General features: G+C 37.4%; 1 protein-coding gene across 3 annotated transcripts in view; it reads left to right on the top strand.

The window, feature by feature from the left end:
- The window catches only part of EIF2A (eukaryotic translation initiation factor 2A), a 32,659-nt gene that overhangs the window by 12,290 nt on the left and 4,686 nt on the right, over window positions 1-15,683 (top strand). The window contains exons 3-11 of one of the 3 annotated variants that reach the window (XM_084768352.1): window positions 1,628-1,702; window positions 3,848-3,966; window positions 5,507-5,606; window positions 6,144-6,226; window positions 8,942-9,015; window positions 9,130-9,274; window positions 9,406-9,522; window positions 12,393-12,964; window positions 14,580-14,693. In XM_084768352.1, coding sequence (XP_084624478.1) covers window positions 1,628-1,702; window positions 3,848-3,966; window positions 5,507-5,606; window positions 6,144-6,226; window positions 8,942-9,015; window positions 9,130-9,274; window positions 9,406-9,522; window positions 12,393-12,964; window positions 14,580-14,693 — 1,399 coding nt within the window. Of the gene's footprint in view, window positions 1-1,627; window positions 1,703-3,847; window positions 3,967-5,506; window positions 5,607-6,143; window positions 6,227-7,744; window positions 7,878-8,941; window positions 9,016-9,129; window positions 9,275-9,405; window positions 9,523-12,392; window positions 12,965-14,579; window positions 14,694-15,683 lie in introns of those variants that run through there. The other 2 variants (XM_084768353.1, XM_084768354.1) reach the window with 2 other exon arrangements.

Raw genomic sequence — 15,683 nt, forward strand, 5'->3', positions numbered from 1 at the left:
CCAGCCTGATCTACAAAGTGAGTTTGAGGATAGCCAGGGGAGATACACAAAGAAATCTTGTCTCAAAAAACAAAACAACACCAGCAAAAATCCTGTTTGGGAGGTGGGCATGGGGGTGCATGCCTTTAACTTCAGCGTCTGGGAGGCAGAGGCAGATATCTGAGCTCTAGGCCAGCCCAGTCTATATAGCAGTTTTCAGGACAACCAGGTCTACACAAAGAAACCTTGTGTCAACAAATAAACAACTGCTATTTATAACCATTGAGATAAGGGTATGATTAGGGAGTCAAAGTGAAGAAGGTAGATATGAGTATTTTGGAATAGGCTAAAACATGGGAAGAATTAATAAGGATAATGGAAATGTTCTGTCTTGTGGTTCTTGAGAATGAATTGTACTACAATAGGACAGGAGACATTGTTCATAGATTTTTTTGTGTGAGAAAGATAATTTTTAAGTTTCATTGTCTGTAAAGTGAGTGTAAGCTACCATTATTTAGTGAAACACAAAAAATATCTTAAAGTAAATTACTGAGGTAGTGCTGTTTAAAAGGCTGTATGGTCAGCTCTTGTTGTGTTTGTTGTTACCTAGCAATGGAAATATTTGTTTGCTACAAAGTTCTCGTTTAATGTCACTATACCCGTAGACATGAACATGTGTACTCACACACGTTTATACCTGGCTGGTCTTCATTGTTGTTACGTGTATTCATGTGGCCATCTCCAGTGAGTTGGGGTACTTCCTTGGTAGAATGTTGACACTGGTCACATTTCCATGGATGATAAACAGAAGCCTGCATTGCCATTGCTTTCCTGAGCTCTTTCTATTGCTTCTATATATTAAGTCTCCACATAGGGAAATTAGTGGAAGAGCGTAGTCTTTCTAATCAGGGGTTCTTTGGCCCTTGGGGGTTCTTTCCAGCACTGTTTTGTTGTACAAATAGTGTGGGCCAGTCCCTCCAAAGCCTCTGCACTGCAGCCCCTCAGCTTGCTCAGACTCAAAGACGACAGCCAGTAACTTTCACATTCAATTTCATTGTTTTGGCTTCTTTGGTTACTGTGTCAGTCTGTATTGTGCTGCTGTGGAGAGACACCATAACCATAGCAACTCTTATGAAATAAAGCATTGAACTGGGCCTTGCTTACAGTTTCACAGCTTTAATTCATTGTCATCATGGTGGGGTGCATGGCAGCATCCAGGCTGACCTGGTGCTGGTGAAGTAGCTAAGAGTGCTACATCGGGATCCACAAGAGAAAGCCAAAGGGCCTGCCTGGGGCTATTGAAACCTCAAAGCCCACCCCCAGTGACGCACTTCCTCCAGCAAGGCCACACCTCCTAATGTTCCAATCCATGAGCCTATAGGGGCCTTTCTTATTCAAATGACCACACCAAAAATTGATCTAGTTCCGAAAGTTTATCTGCTTGAATGAAACAAGTTTGCAGCATAATTTACAATGCTTGCTGACATTACATTTTAAAAGGTAAAGTATTTAAATAGACAAAACATTTTGGATTATTTTCTAAAATTTGTGTAATTATTAAGTCATTGAATTAATAGATGGTAGATGTTTTAATCAGTTTTTTAAAATTTAAAATTATTAATGCCTTGTAATTTATACTTTGTTTCAGAGAATCTGGGAAAAATTGCAAAGTCTACACATTTAGTAAGGATGGAACATTGTTTGCCTGGAGCAACGGAGAAAAGTTAGTGCTCATTTACCAACAATTTTATGTGCGCCATTAATATAACCATAGCTGGCATGATTTTAAATGCATGTACTTGGTTATCATTGATAAAGTCTATCCTTGATTGTCATGTGTAGTGAGAGTACTTTAAACACCCTGTAGGGTAGGGGTGTGTGTGTGTATTTGTCATAAATTCAGTTTCATAGTCACTTAGAATTAAAAAATAATGTGAGAAAAATTATTACTAAGGAAACCGAAAAGTTATTTGAAGTAATGTTTTAAGTTATTGACTAGGGGTTAGGGTTTCTTAAATTTACTACTATCATGACAATAATTATTTTTCACTTGTTTACTTTAGATTAGATATTTTATATTTTTGCTGTTAAATCAGTTACTAAAGTTAGTACTATTGGTTTTATTCTGTATAGAATCACAGAAATTATTCAAGTATAGAGTACAAAATTGGTCTTGTAAGAAAATATTTTCACTAAATTGTCACGTTTTTCTAAAATCAGTTTTTTGTTTTTTTGTTTTTTGTTTTCGTTTTCGTTACATTTCATAAATCAAGAAACTGCTTATTTTTCTCTTGTTGTTTTCAACCACATTATGGACACTTTTCAAAAGAGAGACGACTATATGTATTAGTCTAGAAATATGAATAGTGGTAATATATCTTAAAATCTTTAAAAAATCAAATCAAATGTGATTTTTTTAAATTAAGCATTAAAGATTGTATTAAAATATTTGATTTGCTTTTTAAGTTATTAGCTCTAATAAAATACTTGCATTATATAAACAATATAATCTGAAACACATATTAAGGGTTTTTGGGGGGGTTGTTTGTTTGTTTGGTTTGCTTTTGAGACAGGGTCTCCCAACATAGTCTCGCTAGCCTCAAACTTACTATGTAGACCAGGCTGGCCTGGAACTCACAGAGGTCCACTTCTGCCTCCTGAGTTCTGGAATTAAAGGCGTGTGCCACTATGCCTAGCTCAATTTTTATTTTTTTAATTATTTACTTGTTTACATGTATATGGGTTATATGGGAGTTTTGCCCACATGTACATCTGTGCATCATATGTGTAGTGCCCATGGAGGCCAGAAGAAGCAATAGACTTGGGACTGGAGTTCATCATGTGAGTGCTAGGACGCCAACAAGGGTCCTCTGGAAGAGCAGCCACTGCTCTTAACCTCTGAGCTGTCTCTGCAGCCCCAGCCCCAGCCCTGGAGCGTAAATGTGATATAGGAAAGTAAGTCAGGACACACTGATTTCCAAAGCTTGGCTCTGGCATTTATCAGTAGTATGCTGATCAGATCGACTTATATGATTTTTTTTAAGTCTAAATGAATTTGTTTATAAAATCAAGATGATCATGCTTATAAGGATTCAAATGAGAGATTTACAGAAAGTTGTTAGGCCACTGTATGGGATTATATAGGAAGCTTACAATATGAAATTATATTGAACTACTTTTATTATATGATTACTGCCATTTTATCATTATCGTATCACAGTAATTCTTAATAAGTCTTAATTAACTCTTAACGTGTTAGACTGCTTTTAAGATTTTTATAGACAGGGTTGGAGGAGAGAGGGCTCAGAGGTTAAGAGCACTGTTTTTCCAAAGTTCCTAGGTTCAATTCCTAGCAACCACATGGTATCTCACAACCATCTATAATGAGATCTGGTGACCTCTTCTGGCATGCAGGCACACATGCAGACAGAATGCTGTATAATAAAAACAAATAACTCTTTTTTAAAAAGATTTTAATAGGCATGCTTACGGATTTCCCCAACTATCACAACTGTTTACTCAAATTTAAAAAGTGTGCTTTGCTGTTCTGCCCCATGCCTGATTTCCCCTTGACTTGATGGCCCTCAGGTTCCCTGCAGCCTAGCTGTCTGCTCACTCCACTGGAAGTCATATCACTTCCAGATCATTCTGATAATTCTGTACTATTTCTCAATACCTTTTCGGTAAAGTTTACATTCTTTTTTAAGTCAAAGTATTCCCTTGGTGTGTTTTGAAAGTTCTTGAAGAATAGTTTTATGAAAAGTGAACAATTTGGAGCGTTCTATATTTGAAAACAGGAAGAATGTTTTGGTTAGTGCTGGCTGTTATAGATTGGTATTTTTGCTGAAGTAATTTCTTTTGAAACCAGAGTAAACATAATCAATGTCACTAACAAGGGACTACTGCACTCCTTCGACCTCCCAAAAGCAGTTTGCCTTGAATTTTCGCCAAATAACACGGTCCTGGCATCATGGCAGCCTTATACTAGTAAGTATTTTCCCCTTGGAAAAATATTCTAACAGGAGCAATTACATTTGGTGGGAGAAAAACTAGGGTTATAACCTACAAGATGGTAATGTAAGGTCAAGCAGGACACCCCCCAAACCCCTGCCAACCAGCACACACATATACACCACGTACAAGGAATATGATCTTAGTGTATGACTGAGACTGCAAGTAAGCCACAGCCTTTAAGTCGTCTCCATACCAGTAGCCTAGACTGTCCTCAAAGCCTCTGTAACCGTAGATGGCCTTGAACTTCTGATCTTCCTGTGCACGCCCCCTGTATGCTGGATTTCAGGTGTGTGCCACCGTGCCCCATCCATGTGGTGTTGCAGACTAAACCCAGGACCTCATGAATGCTAGGCAGCACTCTACGAACTGAGCCACATTCCAGCCCAGCCTTTTCCATCTAACTAAGTGCTCATTGTACTGTGACTATAACTCTTACTGTTTGAGAGATCACAGAAAACAGCACAAAAACTTTGTTCATACATTCATGGATAGAAGATTCCTTTTCATTGACAGTCTTAACACCTGTAAGCATGCAGCCTTTGCTTACATTAAATAGTTAAGACCTTTCGCCATTTCAGTTTAAGGAAACTCTTTGTAGCTTTTCTACTTACTATGCAAAGTAAAGGTTTCTTGTTAGCTCCCCTCCCAAGGCTGTTGGATGGGTAGAAGCATATGGATGTAATATAGATACACTGGACACAAGGATGATTTCTGAGGCAGGTGGATCTCTGAATTCAAGGCCAGCCTGGTCTACATAGTGAGTACCGAGACAGCCAGAGCTATATAGTAAAGCCTTGTCTCAAGAAAACACAAATAAATAAAATTTTTAAAAGATGATTTATTAAAAAGAAAGACTTATGTTCTAGTTAGAACTGATGGCTCAAGATTTTATCACTCAACTTGATATGTGATATAAAACTAATGAGTTATTTCTGGGATTTTGCTTTTAATACTTTTGGTCATGGTTGACTGTAAATAACATATCTTAGCTTATGAAGTGAAAATGTAAGTTATAAGATAAAGGAGAAGAAAAACTGCAAAGAAAATAAGGAAGGAAGAGGGAACCCTATTCTCTAACAATGACAATCTTTCTAAGTAAGTAAATGGTATTAGTTCATTGTTGGGTTATAAACATTGGGTCTTTATTCTTCAACAAGGCTTGGACTCTAATGAATCCTATTTTCCAAGTATATTAAAGGGAAATAAAGCATCATGAATAAACTTTACATAATTACAAACCTTCATGACTTAATCTCTTTGTCAGTAAAATATGTCAGAATTAATAAATAAGAAATCCCTCAAGTACTCACAAAGCTTCCCGTAACTAATCGTTCAGAGGTGTGGGCTGTCCCTCAAACGGCGGTCACAGTGTCTTGGCTTTAGCAGTAATGACTAACCCCATAACAAAGACAAGAAGGAAAATTGATGTAAGGCAATTCTTTTCAAGATTTTTGTGAGACTGAAATCTTGTAAGTGCTAGAAGACCAACACTATAAAATTACTTTTATTGTAGCTTCTAAAGATGGCACAGCTGGGATACCCAACCTACAACTTTATGACGTGAAAACTGGAACATGTTTGAAATCTTTCATACAGAAAAAAATGCAGAATTGGTAAATATATGCTTTAAAGTGCTATTTTTAATAAATTGTAGTTTTACAAATGTTTTGCCTGTATGAATGTATGTACACTTATGTATGCCTAGTACCCTTGCAGATCAAAAGACATGAGATCTCTGGAGCTAGTTATAGAAGATTGTGGGCTGCCATGTGGGTGCTAGGAAGTGAACCCTGGTTCTCTGCAAGAGCAGGTGCACTAACTGTTGAGCTATCTATCCCCCCGTAACGTGATATTTTTACTGTACTGATAATGTCATTGTATATAATTGTTTCTCTGGTATTGACGGAAAATAAGTTAGATCAAAATTTAGGTCTTTAAGGGTTTTTAAGTATATAGGAATATATTATTGTAAAAATAGTATCTTTTTTAGTTTTTAAAAAGAAAGGAACAACTTACTTTTTAAGATTCATCTTTTAATAAGACTATTAGTACTCTTGGTAGCAGATATAATGTAAGTGCTTTTATCTTAAACAGCATCATAAGCTTTAACATGATTTTACTTTTTTCTGATTCTTTTTCTTTTGACATAGGTGTCCTTCCTGGTCAGATGATGAAATTATTTGTGCCCGGAATGTTAACAATGAAGTTCACTTCTTTGAGAACAACAATTTTAGTATGGAAAGACTTACTAAATAACTTTATTATGTAACTTAAATACAGTTTTCAAAAGTTTTTTTCTTTGGTTTGTCTTCAGTGCTAAGAATCTATCCCAGGGCTTCACACATGTTAGCTAAGTGCTCAGTAATGAGCTTGCCCTAATCTAAAAAGGTAGTTTCCCTTTTCTCAGTCACCATAGGGCTGCCCTAAATATAAATTGATGTGTTTTTAATTGTTATTTATATGCATTTGCATAGATCTTAATAAACCTGAATGCCAATGATATTCTGGAGCATAAAGATTTTCTTTTTATAATAACTATATTATTAGAAATAGACAACAGCTATTAATATTAGAATATTTCTTTTGTTCTTAATTGCTGTTGAAATTCTGTGATACAATTTTAAATTTTATGTTTATTTTTATTTGTTTTTAAATTAATTTTTGAGATGGATTTACACTACATAGCCCTGCCTGGCTAGAAACTCAGAGATCCTCCTACCTCTGCTTCTCAAATGCTAGGACCAAAGGCATGTACCATAAGCAGAGGCAGATGCATCTCTGAGCTAGAGGCCAGCGTGGGCTACATTGTGAGTTCCAGAACAGCTAGATCTGTAACCCCAGCTAGCTTGGAGCTAGAGTTACTAATGGTTGTGAACCACCGTAGGGTCCTGGGAACTTAACTACTGAGTCATCTCTCCAGCCCCTATTTTTATTTTTTTTTAGGAGCTGGAGAGATGGCTCAGAGGTTAAGAGCACTGGCTGTTCTTCCAAAGGTCCTGAGTTCAATTCCCTTCAACCACATGGTGGCTCATTACTATCTATAATGAGATCTGCTGCCCTCTTTTGGCTTGCAGGCGAACTTGCAGGTAGAATGCTGTATAAATAATAAATAATAAATAAATCTTAAAATAAAAATAGCAAGAATAACTTAACCTTATCTATATTACATACTACCTATGTCAAGAGTCCTATTTCTTTTGTATATCAAAGATAGTGATTTGAGAATATCATAATCACATAAGTGTTTGCTTTGTTCCACATTATCCACATAATATTCTGAGAATAATACCAGTAGTCATACTAATAACACAATTACTGAGAATAAAGAAAAAACCATTGCATTCCTTTGTATGTACAGCATCTAATTAGTGATTGCACACTTAATTAATTCTAGTAATGTAGGAATTGGTAATTGTGCTTGTATGTGCCAAAGAAAGCATGTAGCCTCCTTTTGTGCAGCATCTAGTCACTAGACACTACAGTAGGCACCACATTTCCTTGTTTATCTATTCCTACCCTCTTGGCTTTTGCCTTAGCTTGCTTGTTTGTCTTTTTGGATCCTTGTTATCTTCCTGTTCCTGTGACCACCTTGGAGAAAGAAGGGGCTTATTTTATCTTACAGGTTATGAGTTCATCATGAAGGGAAGTTGAAGCAGGAACCTAGGGGGCAGGAACTGAGGGAGAGATTATGAAGGAATGCTGCTTACTCTCCTGTTCCCCGTGGGCTCTGTTTGTTTTCTTATAGAACCTAGGACTATGTGCCTGGAATGGCACCACCCACGGTGGGTTGGGTCCTCCTACATCAGTCATTAATCCAAAAAAGGCTCCACAGACTTGCCTACAGTCTAATTTGATGGGGGCAGTTCCTCAAGAGGTCTTCCCAGGTGATTTTAGTTTGTTTCAAGTTGATAAAAACTAATCAGCACTTCTTTAGCTTGCTACAGAAAGGGAAGTTACAAGTTTGATAGTTTCTTCTGCTACATTTGAATACCTCTTTGTTAAATGCAAGGGTTTTTTCTGTGTCTGCCCTAGTTCCCAAATAATGACTTGGAGCTCTTTATATTTATTAAAAGCTTCAGGCACTATAGCTGGGCAGGAACTCAATTGTTCTAACACTGTCCTGGCCTACTTCCTGCCATGTGTCCTGTTGCCTGCCATCTTAGTCTCGTTATGGCACCTGCTTCTTCATCCATGTTCTGATGGTGACTTCCTTGTGAGACCTCTCCTGGGCCTGGAAGTCCTGCCTTTTCCTCTCCTGCCCAGCCATTGGCTATTAACCTCTTTATTTGACCAATCAGAAGGTGATGGAGCACAATGTTGAAACATACCAGGACAGGAGATACTTCATAATAATGACTATAACCAGATCTCTGGGTACAGAAATCAGCATTTGAATACACAGTTCACAAAAACATCCTCCAACACCTTTGGACATCGGAAATTAAATAAAGAAAATAGCTCTTTATCTTATTAACTATAGTAACACTTTTGCTTATTAACATGGGTTTTTGTTGCTTAATATAGGGTAATCTATATCATCTATCTTTGTCATTATTTATCATATAAAATTTCTATATGCACATTTTACACTAGCAGCCTGAGGCCAACCTTTCTCATCTAATGTGTTCTGTGACTTCTTTTCTATGAGCTTGGCATTCATTGGAGCATATACCATGACATTGTGTTCTCAGTCCCTGAGAAATAGGTGGTATAATTAGTATCGTGTTAGTTCTTGCCCAAGTTCACACACCCAGTAAATGAGTGAATGGAATTCAAGCCTAGGTCTGTCTGACTCCCACCCCATGCCTTTTCTACTGGATTCCTCTGCCTCATCTACATCAAACTACAATAAGCATTTGAAGTTATAGTAGCCTTTTAGAATGAATTCAGAGTGTGATTTGTTTTGCTAACTTATTATAAATCTCTAATTCATTTCCTCTCATTTTAGACACAATTGCAAATAAATTACATTTGCAAAAAGTTAGTGACTTTAATTTATCACCTGGAACCCAACCATATAAGGTAACTCTTGCCTTTATTTATTAATATAGCCCATAAGTCCTTTTTTTAAAAAAGTATTTCTAAAAACATCCATCTTCTGAAAATTAAGTACTGATTTATACATGTGTATCTTAGGTGGCAGTTTATGTCCCAGGAAGTAAAGGTGCACCTTCATTTGTTAGATTATATCAGTATCCCAATTTTGCTGGACCTCAGGCAGCACTGGCTAATAAAAGCTTCTTTAAAGCCGATAAGGTTACAATGCTGTGGAATAAAAAAGGTATGATGAGTAATTTTTTCATTTTTGTTATTAAATATTAATTTCAGCATCCATATATGTATAAATAAAGGAATATAGGTGATTTTTAACTTCTAGTTTATATCTCATTGAATACTGTTTTACTGTTACAGCTACTGCTGTGCTGGTAATAGCAAGTACAGAAGTTGACAAGACAGGAGCTTCCTACTATGGAGAGCAAACACTGCACTACATTGCAACAAATGGAGAAAGTGCTGTAGTGCAGTTACGTGAGTACTCTTTAACAGTTTTCCCATGCTTAAAAACAAAGACAATAAAAATGAAAAAAAATTTTAATGCCATAAAGGCAGTACAGTCTAAATTCTCAATTGAGTGAGTAAACTCAAATACCATAATGTTTGTGATAAAATTACACTTCATTAGGAGAATAGGATGAAATGGGGGAGGAAGGGGGAAGTGGGAAAATACAAGTGAGGGGATAACAATCCGGATGTAATCTGAATAAATTATTTAAAAAGTAAACAAATAGAATTACTCTTCATTGAGAAGCGTAAAGTCATCCTCGAGCATGCCTGGCTTTGACAGACTCCAGTCAGTCTGCTAGCATTCTGCCAGCACTTGAGTAGAAGTAAATCTCTGAGTGATGTGGTTTGCTGTAGCAGCCCCGCAAGCACTTAGCGAGCACAGCAAGTATATGTAATGAGTTCAGTAATAGCTGCAGAAGCGAGAATAAAGTCCACCAATGCTGCCAGTTCACTTCTTATTTTGATAAGCTAAATTAACTGCAGAATAATAGTTATTTTACTTTAAAAATGTTTTTAGGTGTATTTATTACTTTCGTGTATGAGGGTTTTGCCTACATGTATATCTGTACATTCCATGTCTACCTGCTGCCAAGGAAGTTCACAAGAGGGCACTGGACCCCTGCAGCCTGAGTTACGTTGGTTCTGAGTCACCATTGGGTGATGGGATTTGAACTCCGGTTCTCTTTGCAAAAGCAACAAGTAGCTCTTAACTTCTGAGTCAACTCTCCAGCCCAAAATAATGGCTTTTAAATTCTAGCAGCTCCCTAATTTTTCACTTTGTATTGAGCATGTGTAAGTAGAGAAATATTCCATACTTCCCCCTCCAAAAGCCCCATATTCCTACTGAAATAAGAAATAAAACAACTTGATTGTGTCATGGTTCTTCTTGCTATAGGTAGTTTATTATATATATGTGTAATAATATAAATGTATATGTAAAAAATTTTTAAAAATTAAAAATAGAAATAAAACAGCAACATAAAATACCAAGTAAATAAAACAGATCAAAAGAAGGAAAACACTAAATTTTGTGTCTTTGTATAAATGAAGACACATTATAAACAACAGCCATTTAAACAAAGTAACATATACCAGGAAACATATAATCTATAAGGACTGTGGAGTAAAGACTTCACACTCTTCAGACAAACTCTAAACTTTAATAAAAACTTATACATGATGGCATTTCTCTTCTGATGAATGTAAAATTTAATGTTTTAATGCTAGTAAGGTTTTTGTTTTGTTTTTCAGACTAACTTGTTCTGAAGTTTGGTAATGAAAGCTAACACACAAGAACATTTTGAAAACTGTTAGGGGACATGGGAAATTCTGATACTCTGCATTTACATTTTACATGTCACTCAAATACATTGAGAGTATTTGAATCTAGCTTATGAAAAAAGTATGGATGTGTAAAAAGGAAGTATCAAAAATATACCTATATATTTGGAGACATTACTTTGTGATGAAATTAGCAGAAGAAAATACTGGCTATTTACTTTGTGGTTCTTGAAAAATTGGCTAGTCATTTGGAACATAAATTTGTTACTTCTTTTTACCAAAATAAATTCAGGTTGCTCCTCAAAATTATATATGAAACTTTAAAGGAACTATTTATTTATTTGTTTGTTTGTTTTGTTTTGTTTTTGAGATAGGGTTTCTTTGTGTAGCCTTGGCTGTCCTGGACTTGCTTTGTAGACTCAGAGCAATCTGTCTCTGCTTCCCTAAGTGCTTGGATTAAAAGCATGTACCACCACTCCTGGCTGTTCAAAGGAAGGAACTTTACTAAAGAAAATATGAGAAAACTTTTTTCTAACCTTAGAATAAAAAAAGAGATTTTCTAAACAAAACAAAAATGCTAAGAAAAAATGATAACTTTGTGATAGATAAATTATAGATTTCTGTATTAAAAGAATGTATTAACTAAGGTAAACAGCAAAAAATTTAAGCCAACAAGGGTCGGGCATACTAGCGAGTACTTTAATCCCAATATTTGGAAGATATAGGAGGGTCAGAGGTTTAAGGTCATCTTCACTTACATAGCGAGTTCAAGGCTAGCTTGAATTAGAAGAGACCATGTCCTGACTGCTCCCCAACCCCTCACCCCCACCCCATCCAAAAATAGCAAAGCATGCAAGGGATGTATTTCTCAAGTTACCTAAATGGCTAGTCAGTTACTACAAAGAAAGATAAGAATGATACAGGAAATAGTGAAATGATACCAGAAAACAAGTGAAATTAATTATTAAAAGATAACAATAATTAAACAAATGAAAATAAAACCAAGTCATAAATTTTAACCTAATAGGTTAGAAAGGTAAAAATAAACTGTATAGTGAAAGTGACAAGGAAACTAATGGACCCAAAAAATATGGCCTTGCGGGAGGTGGGGCTGCAGAGACTGATGCATCAACCAAGGACCATGCATGGTGAGGACCTGGACCCCTTGCTCAGATGTAGTTGATAGCCGGCATAGTCTCCTTGTGGGTCCCATAATATGGGGAGTAGGAGCTGTTTCTGCCATGGACTCTGGTGCCCTCTTCTTGATCACTTTCCCCTGGTGAGGCATTCTTGCCAGGCCACAGAGGAAGAGGATGTAGGCAGTCAAGATGAGACTTGATAGCCTGAGGTCAGATGATAAGGGAGGAGGGCTTCCCCTTTCTGAGGACTAGGGAGGAAGAAGGAGAGAGGGGGGATGGGATCAAGAGTAGATGAAGGAGGGGGATACAATTTGGATATAAAGTGAACAAATTAAAAATTAAAAAAAAAAAAATTTAAAGAAAGCAAGGGAACCCCTTTTAGCTCCTGATTTGTATCTTATGTTCTTTTTCTAGCAAAAAATGGCCCAATTTATGATGTAGTTTGGAATTCTAGTTCTACAGAGTTTTGTGCTGTTTATGGTTTTATGCCTGCAAAAGCAACAGTTTTCAACCTGAAGTGTGATCCTGTGTTTGACTTTGGGACTGGCCCTCGCAATGCAGCCTTCTATAGCCCTCATGGACATATATTAGTACTGGCTGGATTTGGAAACCTTCGGGGACAAATGGAAGTATGGGATGTTAAAAACTACAAGCTTATTTCTAAGCCAGTGGCTTCTGATTCTACATATTTTGCCTGGTGCCCAGATGGTGAGCATATTTTAACAGCCACATGCGCTCCCAGGTTACGTGTTAATAATGGGTTTAAGATTTGGCATTATACTGGCTCTCTCTTGCATAAGTATGATGTGCCATCAAATGGAGAATTGTGGCAGGTTTCTTGGCAGCCATTCTTGGATGGAATATTTCCAGCAAAAACAATAACATACCAAGCAGTTCCAAGTGAACTACCTACTGAAGAACCTAAAGTTGCAACAGCATATAGGCCTCCAGCCTTAAGAAATAAGCCAGTCACCAATTCCAAGCTGGTAAGTATAGCACAGAAGAAAGTGGTTCTCTGTGTGTGACTCTGCAGAACCTTTCCTCCTTGCTTGTGTTGCTTCACACCTACATAGAATATACTCCAGAGAAATCACTAAGGGCCATAGAAGATGAAGATGCCTAGCAGCTTGTATAATAAGCTGGCAAAATGGTTAATTTAAAGGGGCTCACAGTTTAAAAAACAATTTTTTTTATTCTTGCATTCCACACACAATGAAACATAATCGTGTACACCCTCTGTCTCCCCATCCAACTATCCTCATATTGCCATCCCAACTTTGCGTCTTTTTAAAAACGTAACCTGAGTCCATTTAGTGCCGTCCGTATGTGCATATAAGTATGGGGCTATCTATTGGCAAATGGGAGTCCTACCAATGGCCATATCTTCAAAAGCAATGATCTGCCTCGCCCAGCAGCTCTCAATTTCCATTAACACTTCAGTAAGGGCATGGGTTGCCCTTGTGCAGGTATTCCCAGCTGCTGTGAGTTTCTGAGTGCAAGAGCCCTGTCCTGACAGAAGACAGCATTTCACAGCACTCCTCCCCATCCTCCAGCTCTTTTCAGCTCCTCTTCTATAATGCTGCCTTGGTGACAGGGTGGAGTCGATATCTTCTCCTCTTCAGGGCTAAGCATTCATCTCTTTTTCTTAACACTTTGACCAGTTATGCATCTCTTCCTTGACTTCTGCCCATTGACAAAGGAGGCTTTTCTGACCAGTACTGAAAGCATCTCTGGTCTGTGGGTGTAAATATAAAAATTTAGAAGGCAATTGTATAACATTACTATTTAGCAAAATAACAATCTCAGGACTTTGATCAGGATATATAGTAGCAGGCATGAAATTTTCTGTTGAACAAGCCTCAAATCCAATCAGAAAGTTGTTACTGTGTAACAGGCATGCAGCTGTTGCAACAGTAGGCACATCTTGCCTAGAAGGTCAGTGTTACACTATGCAGCAGCTAGTACTAGGTAAGACCATTGATGTCTTTTCTCCCCCTGTAGTGTGCATAGCACTCTCTTTTACCTTGTTCCTGGCTTGCACAAAAAACAAAACAGCATGCTTCCTTCTTGACCAAAAAATTCTTAAAGCCTCTCAAATCCTTATTGAGATGCTTTGTTTCAACATTGCTTAACCTTTCAACTTCAGACTTTATCAGTGAAGATCTGTCATGTGATTCTTGGTGTGAAGAAAACAAAGGAGGTAGCTGTTTTCTAATGATATTAATCTCATCAAAAAGACCTCAAAGAAACTGTTGTTACTCAGTTTCATGAAAACTATGTGTCCCTAGTAGTCCTGAGACAAATTTCGTTTTTTCTATAAATCAAAAGTGAATTTGCTAGGGCTTATATAACTAGAAGATACATATCAGCTAATAGGAAGGCCTTATTTAACTCTGTTCTAGGAACAGATTTGAAATGGTTTTTTTTTTTTTTTGGGGTTTTCTTGGTGTTTTTTTTTTTTTTTTTTTTTTTTTGGCCTGTTTTCCTAAGTAATTCTGATAAAAATCATCATATGCTAGTAAAAGTGCATAATGTGCTATTGCATATGCTTTTCAAACCACGGACTCCACTTCAGATGTACTTGCTTTATATTTTCCGTAGCACGAAGAGGAACCTCCCCAGAATATGAAGCCGCATCCAGGAAGTGACAAGCCATTATCAAAAACAGCCCTTAAAAATCAAAGGAAGCATGAAGCTAAAAAAGCTGCAAAACAGGTATTTAGAGTGGTGAACTCTTCAAACCCAAGCAGAAATGTACTTAATCTACCTTTAACCAGTACGTTTTTAACAATTCTATTGCTAAAGATGGGGTTATGATGTGTATAGTTGGAATTGATGTAAGTAACTGGGTAGCTTTCTTTTGTGTCTGCCTGTGAGTTAAAACTGTTAGCATCTGTCACTTCAATGGAGTACCTGGGATGATAAAGTTTTAAGGATGGAAGATTTAATGTCTTTGGTTTATAACAAGGTCTTGTCCTGTAGTACAGGGCTGGCCTTGAACTCAAGATCCTTCTCCTCCTAAGTATTGAGGATAAATGTGTACCGCTGTAGCTTACAAACATAAAGTCACCACCACCACCTTACTTACCGTGCTGCTAAAGACTGAAGCCAGGGCTTTGCACATGATAGGCAAGTGATTTGCCTCTGGCCTACATCTCCAGTTCTTTGTAAATCAGTTTGGAGGTTGTAGTACATGATTGATTGGCTTTGTTACTTTGGGCTTGTAGCATGTAGGATATTATGGCAGAAACCTGCTGTGCAGCGAAGAGGTTGTATCCTTATGAGCCAAGGAGCAGAGAGAAGACGAGAAGGGCTAGAGACTCTGTAGGAAAGAGAAACATATTTTTGTGTTGATCCCAAGTGTGGAATTGGGAACAGACTGGTGAGAGAACAGGATGTTTATTCCCTTAGAAGTCAAACCACTTTGTGGGGGAGCTTGGATGTTGCCAGCTGAAAATATCCTAGTAGAGACTCTGAGAGGATATATATGTGCCCAAAACAAGAGGCTGAGAGAGAGAGGACTTAGGATTGTTTTAGCTGTTCATCCCTGCACTTCGAGAGGCGCTCCTAGAGAGGACTGCTCCAGAGGACTGCTCCAGGGAAGGCTTCAAGGCTTTGGGCTCCGGCTGAGGCTCTGGGCCTCAGCTGCTGTTCCAGGTTCCAGCAGCAACCTTGGTTGAATTGCGGGTTTGCTGAGGGCCTGCT

The sequence above is a fragment of the Acomys minous genome (assembly GCF_964271855.1).
Source record: "Acomys minous genome assembly, chromosome: 19".
In the NCBI taxonomy this organism is placed as follows: Eukaryota; Metazoa; Chordata; class Mammalia; order Rodentia; family Muridae; genus Acomys; species Acomys minous.